The sequence below is a fragment of the Leptodactylus fuscus genome, chromosome 5 (assembly GCF_031893055.1).
Source record: "Leptodactylus fuscus isolate aLepFus1 chromosome 5, aLepFus1.hap2, whole genome shotgun sequence".
Lineage (NCBI taxonomy): Eukaryota > Metazoa > Chordata > Amphibia > Anura > Leptodactylidae > Leptodactylus > Leptodactylus fuscus.
The window spans coordinates 7,255,368-7,274,997 of NC_134269.1; the positions used below are offsets into that span (position 1 = coordinate 7,255,368).

Consider the following 19,630-nt stretch of genomic DNA (forward strand, 5'->3'; position numbering starts at 1 on the left):
GTCCCTGCACACAGTATTATGCCCCATAGTGGCCCAGGCACACAGTATTATCCCCCATAGTGGCCCCTGCACACAGTATTATGTCCCATAGTGGCCCCTGCACACAGTATTATGTCCCATAGTGGCCCCTGCACTCAGTATTATGTCCATAGTGGCCCCTGCACACAGTATTATGTCCCATAGTGGCCCCTGCACACAGTATTATGTCCCATAGTGACCCCTGCACACAGTATTATGTCCCATAGTGGCCCCTGCACTCAGTATTATGTCCATAGTGGCCCCTGCACACAGTATTATGTCCATAGTGGCCCCTGCACACAGTTTTATGTCCCATAGTGGCCCCTGCACACAGTATTATCCCCCATAGTGGCCCCTGCACACAGTATTATACCCCATAGTGGCCCCTGCACACAGTATTATGTCCCATAGTGGCCCCTGCACACAGTATCATCCGCCATAGTGGCCCCTGCATACAGTATTATGTCCCATAGTGACCCCTGCACACAGTATTATGTCCCATAGTGGCCCCTGCACACAGTATTATCCCCCATAGTGGCCCCTGCACACAGTATTATGTCCCATAGTGGCCCCTGCACACAGTATTATACCCCATAGTGGCCCCTGCACACAGTATTATGTCCCATAGTGGCCCCTGCACACAGTATCATCCGCCATAGTGGCCCCTGCACACAGTATTATGTCTCATAGTGGCCCCTGCACACAGTATTATGTCCCATAGTGGCCCCTGCACTCAGTATTATGTCCATAGTGGCCCCTGCACACAGTATTATGTCCCATAGTGGTCCCCTGCACACAGTATTATGTCCCATAGTGGCCCCTGCACACAGTATTATGTCCCATAGTGGCCCCTGCACTCAGTATTATGTCCATAGTGGCCCCTGCACACAGTATTATGTCCCATAGTGGCCCCTGCACACAGTATTATGTCCCATAGTGGCCCCTGCACACAGTAATATGTCCCATAGTGGTCCCTCCACACAGTATTATGTCCCATAGTGGCCCCTGCAAACAGTATTACGTCCCATAGTGGCCACTGCAAACAGTATTATGCCCCATAGTGGCCCCTGCACACAGTATTATGTCCCATAGTGGCCCCTGCACACAGTATTACGTCCCATAGTGGCCCCTGCAAACAGTATTATGTCCCATAGTGGCCCCTGCACACAGTATTATCCCCCATAGTGGCCCCTGCACACAGTATTATGTCCCATAGTGGTCCCTGCACACAGTATTATGCCCCATAGTGGCCCCTGCACACAGTATTATCCCCCATAGTGGCCCCTGCACACAGTATTATGTCCCATAGTGGCCCCTGCACACAGTATTATGTCCCATAGTGGCCCCTGCACTCAGTATTATGTCCATAGTGGCCCCTGCACACAGTATTATGTCCCATAGTGGCCCCTGCACACAGTATTATGTCCCATAGTGGCCCCTGCACACAGTATTATCCCCCATAGTGGCCCCTGCACTCAGTATTATGTCCATAGTGGCCCCTGCACACAGTATTATGTCCAATAGTGGCCCCTGCACACAGTATTATGTCCCATAGTGGCCCCTGCACACAGTGTTATGTCCCATAGTGGTCCCTGCACACAGTATTATGCCCCATAGTGGCCCAGGCACACAGTATTATGTCCAATAGTGGCCCCTGCACACAGTATTATGTCCCATAGTGGCCCCTGCACTCAGTAATATGTCCATAGTGGCCCCTGCACACAGTATTATGTCCCATAGTGGCCCCTGCACACAGTATTATGTCCCATCGTGGCCCCTGCACACAGTATTATGTCCCATAGTGGCCCCTGCACTCAGTATTATGTCCATAGTGGCCCCTGCACACAGTATTATGTCCATAGTGGCCCCTGCACACAGTTTTATGTCCCATAGTGGCCCCTGCACACAGTATTATGTCCCATAGTGGCCCCTGCACACAGTATTATACCCCATAGTGGCCCCTGCACACAGTATTATGTCCCATAGTGGCCCCTGCACACAGTATCATCCGCCATAGTGGCCCCTGCATACAGTATTATGTCCCATAGTGACCCCTGCACACAGTATTATGTCCCATAGTGGCCCCTGCACACAGTATTATGTCCCATAGTGGCCCCTGCACTCAGTATTATGTCCATAGTGGCCCCTGCACACAGTATTATGTCCCATAGTGGTCCCTGCACACAGTATTATGTCCCATAGTGGCCCCTGCACACAGTATTATGTCCCATAGTGGCCCCTGCACTCAGTATTATGTCCATAGTGGCCCCTGCACACAGTATTATGTCCCATAGTGGCCCCTGCACACAGTATTATGTCCCATAGTGGCCCCTGCACACAGTAATATGTCCCATAGTGGTCCCTCCACACAGTATTATGTCAAATAGTGGCCCCTGCACACAGTATTATGTCCCATAGTGACCCCTGCACACAGTATTATGTCCCATAGTGGCCCCTGCACACAGTATTATGTCCCATAGTGGCCCCTGCACTCAGTATTATGTCCATAGTGGCCCCTGCACACAGTATTATGTCCCATAGTGGTCCCTGCACACAGTATTATGTCCCATAGTGGCCCCTGCACACAGTATTATGTCCCATAGTGGCCCCTGCACTCAGTATTATGTCCATAGTGGCCCCTGCACACAGTATTATGCCCCATAGTGGCCCCTGCACACAGTATTATGTCCCATAGTGGCCCCTGCACACAGTATTACATCCCATAGTGGCCACTGCTAACAGTATTATGCCCCATAGTGGCCCCTGCACACAGTATTATGTCCCATAGTGGCCCCTGCACACAGTATTATGTCCCATAGTGGCCCCTGCAAACAGTATTATGCCCCATAGTGGCCCCTGCACACAGTATTATGTCCCATAGTGGCCCCTGCACACAGTATTATGTCCCATAGTGGCCCCTGCACTCAGTATTATGTCCATAGTGGCCCCTGCACACAGTATTATGCCCCATAGTGGCCCCTGCACACAGTATTATGTCCCATAGTGGCCCCTGCACACAGTATTACATCCCATAGTGGCCACTGCTAACAGTATTATGCCCCATAGTGGCCCCTGCACACAGTATTATGTCCCATAGTGGCCCCTGCACACAGTATTATGTCCCATAGTGGCCCCTGCAAACAGTATTATGCCCCATAGTGGCCCCTGCACACAGTATTATGCCCCATAGTGGCCCCTGCACTCAGTATTACGTCCCATAGTGGCCCCTGCAAACAGTATTATGCCCCATAGTGGCCCCTGCACACAGTATTATGTCCCATAGTGGCCCCTGCACACAGTATTATGTCCCATAGTGGCCCCTGCACACAGTATTATGCCCCATAGTGGCCCCTGCATACAGTATTATGTCCCATAGTGGGCCCCTGTACACAGTATTATACCCCATAATGGCCCCCTGCACACAGTATTATGCCCCATAGTGGCCCCTGCACACAGTATTATACCCCATAGTGGCCCCCTGCACACAGTATTATGTCCCATAGTGGCCCCTGCACACAGTATTATGTCCCATAGTGGCCCCTGCACACAGTATTATGCCCCATAGTGGCCCCTGCATACAGTATTATGTCCCATAGTGGCCCCTGCACACAGTATTATACCCCATAGTGGCCCCCTGCACACAGTATTATGTCCCATAGTGGCCCCTGCACACAGTATTATGCCCCATAGTGGCCCCTGCACTCAGTATTATGTCCATAGTGGCCCCTATACACAGTATTATGTCCCATAGTGGCCCCTGCACACAGTATTATGCCCCATAGTGGCCCCTGCACACAGTATTATACCCCATAGTGGCCCCTGCACTCAGTATTATGTCCATAGTGGCCCCTGCACACAGTATTAGGTCCATAGTGGCCCCTGCACACAGTATTATGCCCCATAGTGGCCCCTGCACTCAGTATTATGTCCATAGTGGCCCCTGCACACAGTATTATCCCCCATAGTGGCCCCTGCACACAGTATTATGTCCCTTAGTAAGCCCTGCACACAGTATTATGTCCCATAGTGGCCCCTGCACACAGTATTATCCCCCATAGTGGCCCCTGCACACAGTATTATGTCCCATAGTGGCCCCTGCACACAGTATTATGTCCCATAGTGGCCCCTGCACTCAGTATTATGTCCATAGTGGCCCCTGCACTCAGTATTATGTCCTATAGTGGCCCCTGCACACAGTATTATCCCCCATAGTGGCCCCTGCACACAGTATTATGTCCCATAGTGGCCACTGCACACAGTATTATCCTCCATAGTGGCCCCTGCACACAGTATTATGCCCCATAGTGGCCCCTGCACTCAGTATTATGCCCCATAGTGGCCCCTGCACTCAGTATTATGTCCCATATTGGCCCCTGCACACAGTATTATCCCCATAGTGGCCCCTGCACACAGTATTATGTCCAATAGTGGCCCCTGCACACAGTATTATGTCCCATAGTGGCCCCTGCACACAGTATTATGTCCTATAGTGGCCCCTGCACACAGTATTATGCCCCATAGTGGCCCCTGCACTCAGTATTATGTCCATAGTGGCCCCTGCACACAGTATTATGTCCCATAGTGGCCCCTGCACACAGTATTATGCCCCATAGTGGCCCCTGCACACAGTATTATGCCCCATAGTGGCCCCTGCACACAGTATTATGTCCGTAGTGGCCCCTGCACACAGTATTATGTCCATAGTGGCCCCTGCACACAGTATTATGCCCCATAGTGGCCCCTGCACACAGTATTATGTCCCATAGTGGCCCCTGCACACAGTATTATGTCCCATAGTGGCCCCTGCACTCAGTATTATGTCCATAGTGGCCCCTGCACACAGTATTATGTCCATAGTGGCCCCTGCACACAGTTTTATGTCCCATAGTGGCCCCTGCACACAGTATTATGTCCCATAGTGGCCCCTGCACACAGTATTATACCCATAGTGGCCCCTGCACACAGTATTATGTCCCATAGTGGCCCCTGCACACAGTATCATCCGCCATAGTGGCCCCTGCATACAGTATTATGTCCCACAGTGACCCCTGCACACAGTATTATGTCCCATAGTGGCCCCTGCACACAGTATTATGTCCCATAGTGGCCCCTGCACTCAGTATTATGTCCATAGTGGCCCCTGCACACAGTATTATGTCCCATAGTGGTCCCTGCACACAGTATTATGTCCCATAGTGGCCCCTGCACACAGTATTATGTCCCATAGTGGCCCCTGCACTCAGTATTATGTCCATAGTGGCCCCTGCACACAGTATTATGTCCCATAGTGGCCCCTGCACACAGTATTATGTCCCATAGTGGCCCCTGCACACAGTAATATGTCCCATAGTGGTCCCTCCACACAGTATTATGTCAAATAGTGGCCCCTGCACACAGTATTATGTCCCATAGTGACCCCTGCACACAGTATTATGTCCCATAGTGGCCCCTGCACACAGTATTATGTCCCATAGTGGCCCCTGCACTCAGTATTATGTCCATAGTGGCCCCTGCACACAGTATTATGTCCCATAGTGGTCCCTGCACACAGTATTATGTCCCATAGTGGCCCCTGCACACAGTATTATGTCCCATAGTGGCCCCTGCACTCAGTATTATGTCCATAGTGGCCCCTGCACACAGTATTATGCCCCATAGTGGCCCCTGCACACAGTATTATGTCCCATAGTGGCCCCTGCACACAGTATTACATCCCATAGTGGCCACTGCTAACAGTATTATGCCCCATAGTGGCCCCTGCACACAGTATTATGTCCCATAGTGGCCCCTGCACACAGTATTATGTCCCATAGTGGCCCCTGCAAACAGTATTATGCCCCATAGTGGCCCCTGCACACAGTATTATGTCCCATAGTGGCCCCTGCACACAGTATTATGTCCCATAGTGGCCCCTGCACTCAGTATTATGTCCATAGTGGCCCCTGCACACAGTATTATGCCCCATAGTGGCCCCTGCACACAGTATTATGTCCCATAGTGGCCCCTGCACACAGTATTACATCCCATAGTGGCCACTGCTAACAGTATTATGCCCCATAGTGGCCCCTGCACACAGTATTATGTCCCATAGTGGCCCCTGCACACAGTATTATGTCCCATAGTGGCCCCTGCAAACAGTATTATGCCCCATAGTGGCCCCTGCACACAGTATTATGCCCCATAGTGGCCCCTGCACTCAGTATTACGTCCCATAGTGGCCCCTGCAAACAGTATTATGCCCCATAGTGGCCCCTGCACACAGTATTATGTCCCATAGTGGCCCCTGCACACAGTATTATGTCCCATAGTGGCCCCTGCACACAGTATTATGCCCCATAGTGGCCCCTGCATACAGTATTATGTCCCATAGTGGCCCCTGTACACAGTATTATACCCCATAATGGCCCCCTGCACACAGTATTATGCCCCATAGTGGCCCCTGCACACAGTATTATACCCCATAGTGGCCCCCTGCACACAGTATTATGTCCCATAGTGGCCCCTGCACACAGTATTATGTCCCATAGTGGCCCCTGCACACAGTATTATGCCCCATAGTGGCCCCTGCATACAGTATTATGTCCCATAGTGGCCCCTGCACACAGTATTATACCCCATAGTGGCCCCCTGCACACAGTATTATGTCCCATAGTGGCCCCTGCACACAGTATTATGCCCCATAGTGGCCCCTGCACTCAGTATTATGTCCATAGTGGCCCCTATACACAGTATTATGTCCCATAGTGGCCCCTGCACACAGTATTATGCCCCATAGTGGCCCCTGCACACAGTATTATACCCCATAGTGGCCCCTGCACTCAGTATTATGTCCATAGTGGCCCCTGCACACAGTATTATGTCCATAGTGGCCCCTGCACACAGTATTATGCCCCATAGTGGCCCCTGCACTCAGTATTATGTCCATAGTGGCCCCTGCACACAGTATTATCCCCCATAGTGGCCCCTGCACACAGTATTATGTCCCTTAGTAAGCCCTGCACACAGTATTATGTCCCATAGTGGCCCCTGCACACAGTATTATCCCCCATAGTGGCCCCTGCACACAGTATTATGTCCCATAGTGGCCCCTGCACACAGTATTATGTCCCATAGTGGCCCCTGCACTCAGTATTATGTCCATAGTGGCCCCTGCACTCAGTATTATGTCCTATAGTGGCCCCTGCACACAGTATTATCCCCCATAGTGGCCCCTGCACACAGTATTATGTCCCATAGTGGCCACTGCACACAGTATTATCCTCCATAGTGGCCCCTGCACACAGTATTATGCCCCATAGTGGCCCCTGCACTCAGTATTATGCCCCATAGTGGCCCCTGCACTCAGTATTATGTCCCATATTGGCCCCTGCACACAGTATTATCCCCCATAGTGGCCCCTGCACACAGTATTATGTCCAATAGTGGCCCCTGCACACAGTATTATGTCCCATAGTGGCCCCTGCACACAGTATTATGTCCTATAGTGGCCCCTGCACACAGTATTATGCCCCATAGTGGCCCCTGCACTCAGTATTATGTCCATAGTGGCCCCTGCACACAGTATTATGTCCCATAGTGGCCCCTGCACACAGTATTATGCCCCATAGTGGCCCCTGCACACAGTATTATGCCCCATAGTGGCCCCTGCACACAGTATTATGTCCGTAGTGGCCCCTGCACACAGTATTATGTCCATAGTGGCCCCTGCACACAGTATTATGCCCCATAGTGGCCCCTGCACACAGTATTATGTCCCATAGTGGCCCCTGCACACAGTATTATGTCCCATAGTGGCCCCTGCACTCAGTATTATGTCCATAGTGGCCCCTGCACTCAGTATTATGTCCTATAGTGGCCCCTGCACACAGTATTATCCCCCATAGTGGCCCCTGCACACAGTATTATGTCCCATAGTGGCCCCTGCACTCAGTGTTATGTCCATAGTGGCCCCTGCACACAGTATTATGTCCCATAGTGGCCCCTGCACACAGTATTATGCCCCTTAGTGGCCCCTGCACACAGTATTATGCCCCATAGTGGCCCCTGCACACAGTATTATGTCCGTAGTGGCCCCTGCACACAGTTTTATGTCCATAGTGGCCCCTGCACACAGTATTATCCCCCATAGTGGCCCCTGCACACAGTATTATGCCCCATAGTGGCCCCTGCACACAGTATTATGTCCGTAGTGGCCCCTGCACACAGTATTATGTCCATAGTGGCCCCTGCACACAGTATTATGCCCCATAGTGGCCCCTGCACACAGTATTATGTCCCATAGTGGCCCCTGCACACAGTATTATGTCCCATAGTGGCCCCTGCACTCAGTATTATGTCCATAGTGGTCCCTGCACTCAGTATTATGTCCTATAGTGGCCCCTGCACACAGTATTATCCTCCATAGTGGCCCCTGCACACAGTATTATGCCCCATAGTGGCCCCTGCACTCAGTATTATGTCCCAAAGTGGCCCCTGCACACAGTATTATCCCCCATAGTGGCCCCTGCACACAGTATTATGTCCAATAGTGGCCCCTGCACACAGTATTATGTCCCATAGTGGCCCCTGCACACAGTATTATCCCCCATAGTGGCCCCTGCACACAGTATTATGTCCCATAGTGGTCCCTGCACACAGTATTATGCCCCATAGTGGCCCCTGCACACAGTATTATCCCCCATAGTGGCCCCTGCACACAGTATTATGTCCCATAGTGGCTCCTGCACACAGTATTATGTCCCATAGTGGCCCCTGCACTCAGTATTATGTCCATAGTGGCCCCTGCACACAGTATTATGTCCCATAGTGGCCCCTGCACACAGTATTATCCCCCATAGTGGCCCCTGCACTCAGTATTATGTCCATAGTGGCCCCTGCACACAGTATTATGTCCAATAGTGGCCCCTGCACACAGTATTATGTCCCATAGTGGCCCCTGCACACAGTATTATCCCCCATAGTGGCCCCTGCACACAGTATTATGTCCCATAGTGGTCCCTGCACACAGTATTATGCCCCATAGTGGCCCAGGCACACAGTATTATCCCCCATAGTGGCCCCTGCACACAGTATTATGTCCCATAGTGGCCCCTGCACACAGTATTATGTCCCATAGTGGCCCCTGCACTCAGTATTATGTCCATAGTGGCCCCTGCACACAGTATTATGTCCCATAGTGGCCCCTGCACACAGTATTATGTCCCATAGTGGCCCCTGCACACAGTATTATGTCCCATAGTGGCCCCTGCACACAGTATTACATCCCATAGTGGCCACTGCTAACAGTATTATGCCCCATAGTGGCCCCTGCACACAGTATTATGTCCCATAGTGGCCCCTGCACACAGTATTATGTCCCATAGTGGCCCCTGCAAACAGTATTATGCCCCATAGTGGCCCCTGCACACAGTATTATGTCCCATAGTGGCCCCTGCACACAGTATTATGTCCCATAGTGGCCCCTGCACTCAGTATTATGTCCATAGTGGCCCCTGCACACAGTATTATGCCCCATAGTGGCCCCTGCACACAGTATTATGTCCCATAGTGGCCCCTGCACACAGTATTACATCCCATAGTGGCCACTGCTAACAGTATTATGCCCCATAGTGGCCCCTGCACACAGTATTATGTCCCATAGTGGCCCCTGCACACAGTATTATGTCCCATAGTGGCCCCTGCAAACAGTATTATGCCCCATAGTGGCCCCTGCACACAGTATTATGCCCCATAGTGGCCCCTGCACTCAGTATTACGTCCCATAGTGGCCCCTGCAAACAGTATTATGCCCCATAGTGGCCCCTGCACACAGTATTATGTCCCATAGTGGCCCCTGCACACAGTATTATGTCCCATAGTGGCCCCTGCACACAGTATTATGCCCCATAGTGGCCCCTGCATACAGTATTATGTCCCATAGTGGCCCCTGTACACAGTATTATACCCCATAGTGGCCCCCTGCACACAGTATTATGCCCCATAGTGGCCCCTGCACACAGTATTATACCCCATAGTGGCCCCCTGCACACAGTATTATGTCCCATAGTGGCCCCTGCACACAGTATTATGTCCCATAGTGGCCCCTGCACACAGTATTATGCCCCATAGTGGCCCCTGCATACAGTATTATGTCCCATAGTGGCCCCTGCACACAGTATTATACCCCATAGTGGCCCCCTGCACACAGTATTATGTCCCATAGTGGCCCCTGCACACAGTATTATGCCCCATAGTGGCCCCTGCACTCAGTATTATGTCCATAGTGGCCCCTATACACAGTATTATGTCCCATAGTGGCCCCTGCACACAGTATTATGCCCCATAGTGGCCCCTGCACACAGTATTATACCCCATAGTGGCCCCTGCACTCAGTATTATGTCCATAGTGGCCCCTGCACACAGTATTATGTCCATAGTGGCCCCTGCACACAGTATTATGCCCCATAGTGGCCCCTGCACTCAGTATTATGTCCATAGTGGCCCCTGCACACAGTATTATCCCCCATAGTGGCCCCTGCACACAGTATTATGTCCCTTAGTAAGCCCTGCACACAGTATTATGTCCCATAGTGGCCCCTGCACACAGTATTATCCCCCATAGTGGCCCCTGCACACAGTATTATGTCCCATAGTGGCCCCTGCACACAGTATTATGTCCCATAGTGGCCCCTGCACTCAGTATTATGTCCATAGTGGCCCCTGCACTCAGTATTATGTCCTATAGTGGCCCCTGCACACAGTATTATCCCCCATAGTGGCCCCTGCACACAGTATTATGTCCCATAGTGGCCACTGCACACAGTATTATCCTCCATAGTGGCCCCTGCACACAGTATTATGCCCCATAGTGGCCCCTGCACTCAGTATTATGCCCCATAGTGGCCCCTGCACTCAGTATTATGTCCCATATTGGCCCCTGCACACAGTATTATCCCCCATAGTGGCCCCTGCACACAGTATTATGTCCAATAGTGGCCCCTGCACACAGTATTATGTCCCATAGTGGCCCCTGCACACAGTATTATGTCCTATAGTGGCCCCTGCACACAGTATTATGCCCCATAGTGGCCCCTGCACTCAGTATTATGTCCATAGTGGCCCCTGCACACAGTATTATGTCCCATAGTGGCCCCTGCACACAGTATTATGCCCCATAGTGGCCCCTGCACACAGTATTATGCCCCATAGTGGCCCCTGCACACAGTATTATGTCCGTAGTGGCCCCTGCACACAGTATTATGTCCATAGTGGCCCCTGCACACAGTATTATGCCCCATAGTGGCCCCTGCACACAGTATTATGTCCCATAGTGGCCCCTGCACACAGTATTATGTCCCATAGTGGCCCCTGCACTCAGTATTATGTCCATAGTGGCCCCTGCACTCAGTATTATGTCCTATAGTGGCCCCTGCACACAGTATTATCCCCCATAGTGGCCCCTGCACACAGTATTATGTCCCATAGTGGCCCCTGCACTCAGTGTTATGTCCATAGTGGCCCCTGCACACAGTATTATGTCCCATAGTGGCCCCTGCACACAGTATTATGCCCCTTAGTGGCCCCTGCACACAGTATTATGCCCCATAGTGGCCCCTGCACACAGTATTATGTCCGTAGTGGCCCCTGCACACAGTTTTATGTCCATAGTGGCCCCTGCACACAGTATTATCCCCCATAGTGGCCCCTGCACACAGTATTATGCCCCATAGTGGCCCCTGCACACAGTATTATGTCCGTAGTGGCCCCTGCACACAGTATTATGTCCATAGTGGCCCCTGCACACAGTATTATGCCCCATAGTGGCCCCTGCACACAGTATTATGTCCCATAGTGGCCCCTGCACACAGTATTATGTCCCATAGTGGCCCCTGCACTCAGTATTATGTCCATAGTGGTCCCTGCACTCAGTATTATGTCCTATAGTGGCCCCTGCACACAGTATTATCCTCCATAGTGGCCCCTGCACACAGTATTATGCCCCATAGTGGCCCCTGCACTCAGTATTATGTCCCAAAGTGGCCCCTGCACACAGTATTATCCCCCATAGTGGCCCCTGCACACAGTATTATGTCCAATAGTGGCCCCTGCACACAGTATTATGTCCCATAGTGGCCCCTGCACACAGTATTATCCCCCATAGTGGCCCCTGCACACAGTATTATGTCCCATAGTGGTCCCTGCACACAGTATTATGCCCCATAGTGGCCCCTGCACACAGTATTATCCCCCATAGTGGCCCCTGCACACAGTATTATGTCCCATAGTGGCCCCTGCACACAGTATTATGTCCCATAGTGGCCCCTGCACTCAGTATTATGTCCATAGTGGCCCCTGCACACAGTATTATGTCCCATAGTGGCCCCTGCACACAGTATTATCCCCCATAGTGGCCCCTGCACTCAGTATTATGTCCATAGTGGCCCCTGCACACAGTATTATGTCCAATAGTGGCCCCTGCACACTTTATTATGTCCCATAGTGGCCCCTGCACACAGTATTATCCCCCATAGTGGCCCCTGCACACAGTATTATGTCCCATAGTGGTCCCTGCACACAGTATTATGCCCCATAGTGGCCCAGGCACACAGTATTATCCCCCATAGTGGCCCCTGCACACAGTATTATGTCCCATAGTGGCCCCTGCACACAGTATTATGTCCCATAGTGGCCCCTGCACTCAGTATTATGTCCATAGTGGCCCCTGCACACAGTATTATGTCCCATAGTGGCCCCTGCACACAGTATTATGTCCCATAGTGGCCCCTGCACACAGTATTATGTCCCATAGTGGCCCCTGCACACAGTATTATGTCCCATAGTGGCCCCTGCACTCAGTATTATGTCCATAGTGGCCCCTGAACACAGTATTATGTCCATAGTGGCCCCTGCACACAGTTTTATGTCCCATAGTGGCCCCTGCACACAGTATTATCCCCCATAGTGGCCCCTGCACACAGTATTATACCCCATAGTGGCCCCTGCACACAGTATTATGTCCCATAGTGGCCCCTGCACACAGTATCATCCGCCATAGTGGCCCCTGCATACAGTATTATGTCCCATAGTGGCCCCTGCACACAGTATTATGTCCCATAGTGACCCCTGCACACAGTATTATCCCCCATAGTGGCCCCTGCACACAGTATTATGTCCCATAGTGGCCCCTGCACACAGTATTATGTCCATAGTGGCCCCTGCACACAGTATTATGTCCCATAGTGGCCCCTGCACTCAGTATTATGTCCATAGTGGCCCCTGCACACAGTATTATGTCCCATAGTGGCCCCTGCACACAGTTTTATGTCCCATAGTGGCCCCTGCACACAGTATTATCCCCCATAGTGGCCCCTGCACACAGTATTATACCCCATAGTGGCCCCTGCACACAGTATTATGTCCCATAGTGGCCCCTGCACACAGTATCATCCGCCATAGTGGCCCCTGCATACAGTATTATGTCCCATAGTGACCCCTGCACACAGTATTATCCCCCATAGTGGCCCCTGCACACAGTATTATGTCCCATAGTGGCCCCTGCACTCAGTATTATGTCCATAGTGGCCCCTGCACACAGTATTATGTCCCATAGTGGTCCCTGCACACAGTATTATGTGCCATAGTGGCCCCTGCACACAGTATTATGTCCCATAGTGGCCCCTGCACTCAGTATTATGTCCATAGTGGCCCCTGCACACAGTATTATGTCCCATAGTGGCCCCTGCACACAGTATTATGTCCCATAGTGGCCCCTGCACACAGTAATATGTCCCATAGTGGTCCCTCCACACAGTATTATGTCCCATAGTGGCCCCTGCAAACAGAATTATGCCCCATAGTGGCCCCTGCACACAGTATTATGTCCCATAGTGGCCCCTGCACACAGTATTATGTCCCATAGTGGCCCCTGCACACAGTATTATGTCCCATAGTGGCCCCTGCACTCAGTATTATGTCCCATAGTGGCCCCTGCACACAGTATTATGTCCAATAGTGGCCCCTGCACACAGTATTATGTCCCATAGTGGCCCCTCCATACAGTATTATGTCCCATAGTGGCCCCTGCACTCAGTATTATGTCCCATAGTGGCCCCTGCACACAGTATTATGTCCCATAGTGGCCCCTGCACTCAGTATTATGTCCATAGTGGCCCCTGCACACAGTATTATGTCCCATAGTGGCCCCTGCACACAGTATTATGTCCCATAGTGGCCCCTGCACTCAGTATTATGTCCCATAGTGGCCCCTGCACACAGTATTATGTCCCATAGTTGCCCCTGCACTCAGTATTATGTCCCATAGTGGCCCCTGCACACAGTATTATGTCCCATAGTGGCCCCTGCACACAGTATTATGTCCCATAGTGGCCCCTGCACTCAGTATTATGTCCATAGTGGCCCCTGCACACAGTATTATGTCCCATAGTGGTCCCTGCACACAGTATTATATCCCATAGTGGCCCCTGCACACAGTAATATGTCCCATAGTGGTCCCTCCACACAGTATTACGTCCCATAGTGGCCCCTGCAAACAGTATTATGCCCCATAGTGGCCCCTGCACACAGTATTATGCCCCATAGTGGCCCCTGCACACAGTATTATGCCCCATAGTGGCCCCTGCATACAGTATTATGTCCCATAGTGGCCCCTGCACACAGTATTATACCCCATAGTGGCCCCCTGCACACAGTATTATGCCCCATAGTGGCCCCTGCACACAGTATTATACCCCATAGTGGCCCCTTGCACACAGTATTATGTCCCATAGTGGCCCCTGCACACAGTATTATGCCCCATAGTGGCCCCTGCATACAGTATTATGTCCCATAGTGGCCCCTGTACACAGTATTATACCCCATAGTGGCCCCCTGCACACAGTATTATGCCCCATAGTGGCCCCTGCACACAGTATTATACCCCATAGTGGCCCCCTGCACACAGTATTATGTCCCATAGTGGCTCCTGCACACAGTATTATGCCCCATAGTGGCCCCTGCATACAGTATTATGTCCCATAGTGGCCCCTGCACACAGTATTATACCCCATAGTGGCCCCCTGCACACAGTATTATGTCCCATAGTGGCCCCTGCACACAGTATTATGCCCCATAGTGGCCCCTGCACTCAGTATTATGTCCATAGTGGCCCCTGCACACAGTATTATGTCCCATAGTGGCCCCTGCACACAGTATTATGCCCCATAGTGGCCCCTGCACACAGTATTATACCCCATAGTGGCCCCTGCACTCAGTATTATGTCCATAGTGGCCCCTGCACACAGTATTATGTCCATAGTGGCCCCTGCACACAGTATTATGCCCCATAGTGGCCCCTGCACTCAGTATTATGTCCATAGTGGCCCCTGCACACAGTATTATGTCCCATAGTGGCCCCTGCACTCAGTATTATGTCCATAGTGGCCCCTGCACACAGTATTATGTCCATAGTGGCCCCTGCACACAGTATGTCCCATAGTGGTCCCTGCACACTGTATTATGTCCCATAGTGGCCCCTGCACACAGTATTATGTCCATAGTGGCCCCTGCACTCAGTATTATGTCCATAGTGGCCCCTGCACTCAGTATTGTACCCCATAGTGGCCCCTGCACACAGTATGTCCCATAGTGGCCCCTGCACACAGTATTATGTCCCATAGTGGCCCCTGCATACAGTATTATCCCCCATAGTAGCCCCTGCACACAGTATTATTCCCCATGGTGGCCCCTGCACACAGTATTATGTCCCATAGTGGCCCCTGCATACAGTATTATGTCCCATAGTGGCCCCTGCACACAGTATTGTACCCCATAGTGGTCCCTGCATACAGTATTATCCCCCATAGTGGCCCCTTCACACAGTATTATTCCCCATAGTGGCCCCTGCACACAGTATTATGTCCCATAGTGGCCCCTGCACACAGTATTGTACCCCATAGTGGTCCCTGCACACAGTATTATACCCCATAGTGGTCCCTGCACACAGTATTATACCTTATAGTGGAAAACCATAAACAATTATTATACTCTGTTTTTTTTTTCAGAAAACAGAGTATAATGATCAGAGATCCAGAGAAGGATACAAACATAAACATTGTTACTTGCCTTTCCTGGGCTCTGACAAACTCCCCGCAGATTTGTTTTATGATGGTCTATACGTCACCTGATCAGGTGAGTGTCACGACGCATAATGACTCTGGCCTGAGCCATGTGACATCTGTGACATCACCAAACAGGCCTGAATCCTGCTGGGGCCAAGGAGAGGTAAGTAACATTGTTTTTTGTGTTCCCTCACCTCCCCTGGCCCAAAGATCATTATATTCCAGGGTCTGAAAAGACCCCAAAGTATAATCATAGCAGTGCTTGTGGGATTTTCAAGGCCATGGCCTTACTTACTGATCTCTACTCCTGATCACAGCCGCATCCACAGAAGGGGAAGCACCAGCAGCCATAAGCAGGAGCGGGGATCGGTAAGTAAATTGGGCCTGTTACCTGCTGGGGTTACTAAAAAAAAAACAAAAAACAAACATCAGGGGCTCGCAGAGGAGACACCAGTATACTCGCACTGTACAGAAATAGCACACATATTAGGGGAACACTACAGCCAAAACACAATATTATTAATTTTTATATTTAATATTGATACAATAGTGCAGTGCATGGAAAATAAATGGAATTAAAAATACAAATACATGCAACCAGTGTGAAATAAAAGGGTTATAAAAGTACAGACCTGGTTTTAAGTGTGGAAGAGAATCCAAGTTCCAAAGAATCTGACGACAAGGTCCTGTGTCACATGACTTTTTATGGACCTATCTCCTCACTTCCTGTGCCCCCCCCCCACCTATGTTGTAATAATTTTTCTCTTGCTCCAATTAGAGACTTTTGATCCCACTTGGTTCGTTTCTGTAATGTCTGTGGTGGTCATTAACCCTGGCTTACTAATGAGACTGACTATAACTGAAATAACACCAGGGACTGGTCGTCTCTCGGAGCTTACTGGACTGTACATTATAATTACTGGACACATTTCCCAGGCGGTGCTGACACATTGAGAAAAACACCTCTGCAACACTGAACGCAACAATTCACTCATGATCTGGAGGTGAGTCTGGTCTGTGTACTACACAGTGCATAGAGCCAGAAGCAGTTGAGTCTATGTCCTGTATAGTGCTCAGGAGCCAGTACTAGAGCTCAGATCCCATTGAAGTCAATGTTGTGAAGTCACACTCTGATGTTAGGCAAGTAGGTGTGGCTTGTATCCTGCAAATCAGTCAATTCTAAATGTGACCTGGAACCATAGGATCCAAAGGACACCACCAGAAATTTATATAGGTGCACTCACCCTTAGAGAGGACAGCTGGAAGTGAATAGGATTATAAACAAGGACTTTATTGAAGATGACGCGTTTCAGGGTCTTGGTATTTCAAACAAAATACTACCCCTTCATCATATTTTCTAGATGGGCTTCTGGACCTCTGAAAGGTATTCCTCTGCTTCGTGTCTGGTAGGGGTGGTAATGAAAGGGTGTTATTTTGTTTAAATTACCAAGATCCTGAAATGCGTCATCTTCAATAAAGTCCTTGTTCGTAATCCCATTCAGTTCCAGCTGTCATCTCTAAGGGTGAGCGCACCTATACGGATATCTGGTGATGTCCTTTGGATCCCACTATTCTGGTTCAGTGTCTACGCACAGCCCACTTGTTGGACGGCTGTAATCCTTTTGGTGCGATCCCCAGTCATAGTGGAAACGGTCATGTTCATCACAGAAAAGAAAAGAGTGGAGTCTCTATGTTCTAAGAGGAAGGAGCATTGACCCACCCTATTACTACATAGGGGTTCCTTCTTAGGAAGCGCAAACCATCCATTTTTCTTTCTCCTCAACCAACTCAATTCTAAATGTGTTCTTTGGGGGTAAGGTCATCGTTCTGTTCACAGAAAAGGATGTTCAATATTGGAAGCAACAATTGTTTAACATGTCTTAATTTACTTTATTTTCTTTACTAAAGACTCTCGTCCAAACCTCATCCCCATACAAGAATTAGTAGAGTCTCCACAGAATATTGGCCAAATGGTGGAAGTCAATGTTTTATTGCAATCACTAATATCTAAATGAAGTCTTCACCTTTGCATGACAGTTTTTTATCTGTTCCTTCCATTTTGATAGCTCTGACTGATGATTTTCTCCATAGCTTTCTTGATCTCGTTGTTCCTCAGGCTGTAGATAATGGGATTTATCAAAGGGGTCACCACTATGTACAACAGGGATCTGTACTTGTTGACAATGGAAGAGCTGTCATCAGACCGAGCTATGCATACTGCTATCAGGGTCCCATAATATGCGCAGACTGTGGTCAGGTGGGAGCTACAAGTGGAAAAGGCTTTTCTTTTACCTAAAGCTGAAGAAATTTTAAGGATGGTGAAAAAGATACAAAAATAGGTCACAATGATAAAAGCAAATGGTAAAAATATCCCAAACATGGAATAAACAAAGTCTATCAACATCAAAATAGAAATATCTGACGTGGCCAATTCCACTATGGGACCAAAATCACAGAAGAATTGGTCAATGTAGTTCAAGCCACAGAAGTTAAATTGGATGAGAACAATGAATTCATTCGATATTAAGACAATGACTAAAATCCAAGACCCAACAACAAGCCGGAGACAAAGATCTGGATCCATCAAGGAAGAGTAACGTAATGGATGGCAAATGGCCAAATATCGATCATAGGACATGACGGCAATGAGGAAACATTGAACAAACCCCCATATACTATAGAAATACAACTGTATCATACAGCCCCAAAAGGGTAAAACACCCTCCTCAACAAATATCATGTCCAACATCACGGGGACAACGCAGGAGGTTATCAAGACATCGGCGGTGGATAAATGTTTCAGAAAGTAGAACATTGGGGTCTTCAGGTGGTCAATAGTGGTCACTAATAGGATGATGAGAAGGTTTCCGGCCAGTATAAATATGTAAGTCAAGAGGAACACGATGAATAGAAGAGGTTTGTATTTGTGTAGACCTCGGAATCCAAGAAGACGTATCTGAGTGACTTGTGTCTGGTTCTCCTCACACATCATTTATATACAGATGAATTTTTGAAGATTTTTTTCCTTTTACCAATTGAAAAACTTTAAGCCAAAATGTATCTGAAAAGACCCAAAAGGTTTCACATAAAAGTAACATTAAGTAGTTGTGTGATCTCTATGTACTAATGGTTTTGCTTAGAGGAGTCTCACAAGAGACGAGGTTATTATCAGCCATATGGGATATATAAGCATTGTTGTATCCTTTCCTGTAAATAGTGACATGTCCCAGATGTTGGGACCTTTATAGTGTCAGGTAATGATGGAAATTCATCTGAGATCTCGACATAATAACCAGCCTCAGGAGGATACAGTCAGCAGATGAGACTGGAGGTTACCATTAATTGATGCCGTCGTTAATTTGCACCTTGGGAATGCTTGTTATGGCCGAATATTTACACTATTTACAATGAAGATGAGACTTTATGTACATGTCAAATTGACTTAATATATCTGAAGTTCAGGGATGTAAGATGAGAGTTTAGAATTTGTTAACCTCTTAAGGACGCAGGGTAGATTG

The 19,630-nt window shown here is 49.5% G+C and overlaps 1 protein-coding gene across 1 annotated transcript; it reads right to left on the reverse strand.

The window, feature by feature from the left end:
* Positions 1-18,153: 18,153 nt before the first annotated feature.
* Positions 18,154-19,104, reverse strand: LOC142202486 (olfactory receptor 5P81-like). Its single transcript, XM_075272620.1, has one exon. The coding sequence runs from the start codon at positions 19,102-19,104 to the stop codon at positions 18,154-18,156; it is 951 nt and encodes a 316-aa protein (XP_075128721.1).
* Between the last annotated feature and the right edge of the window lie 526 nt (positions 19,105-19,630).

Coding starts and splice junctions, on each gene's coding strand:
- LOC142202486 (XM_075272620.1), bottom strand. CDS start 19,104: ATGATGTGTGAGGAGAACCAGACACAAGTCACTCAGATACGTCTTCTT.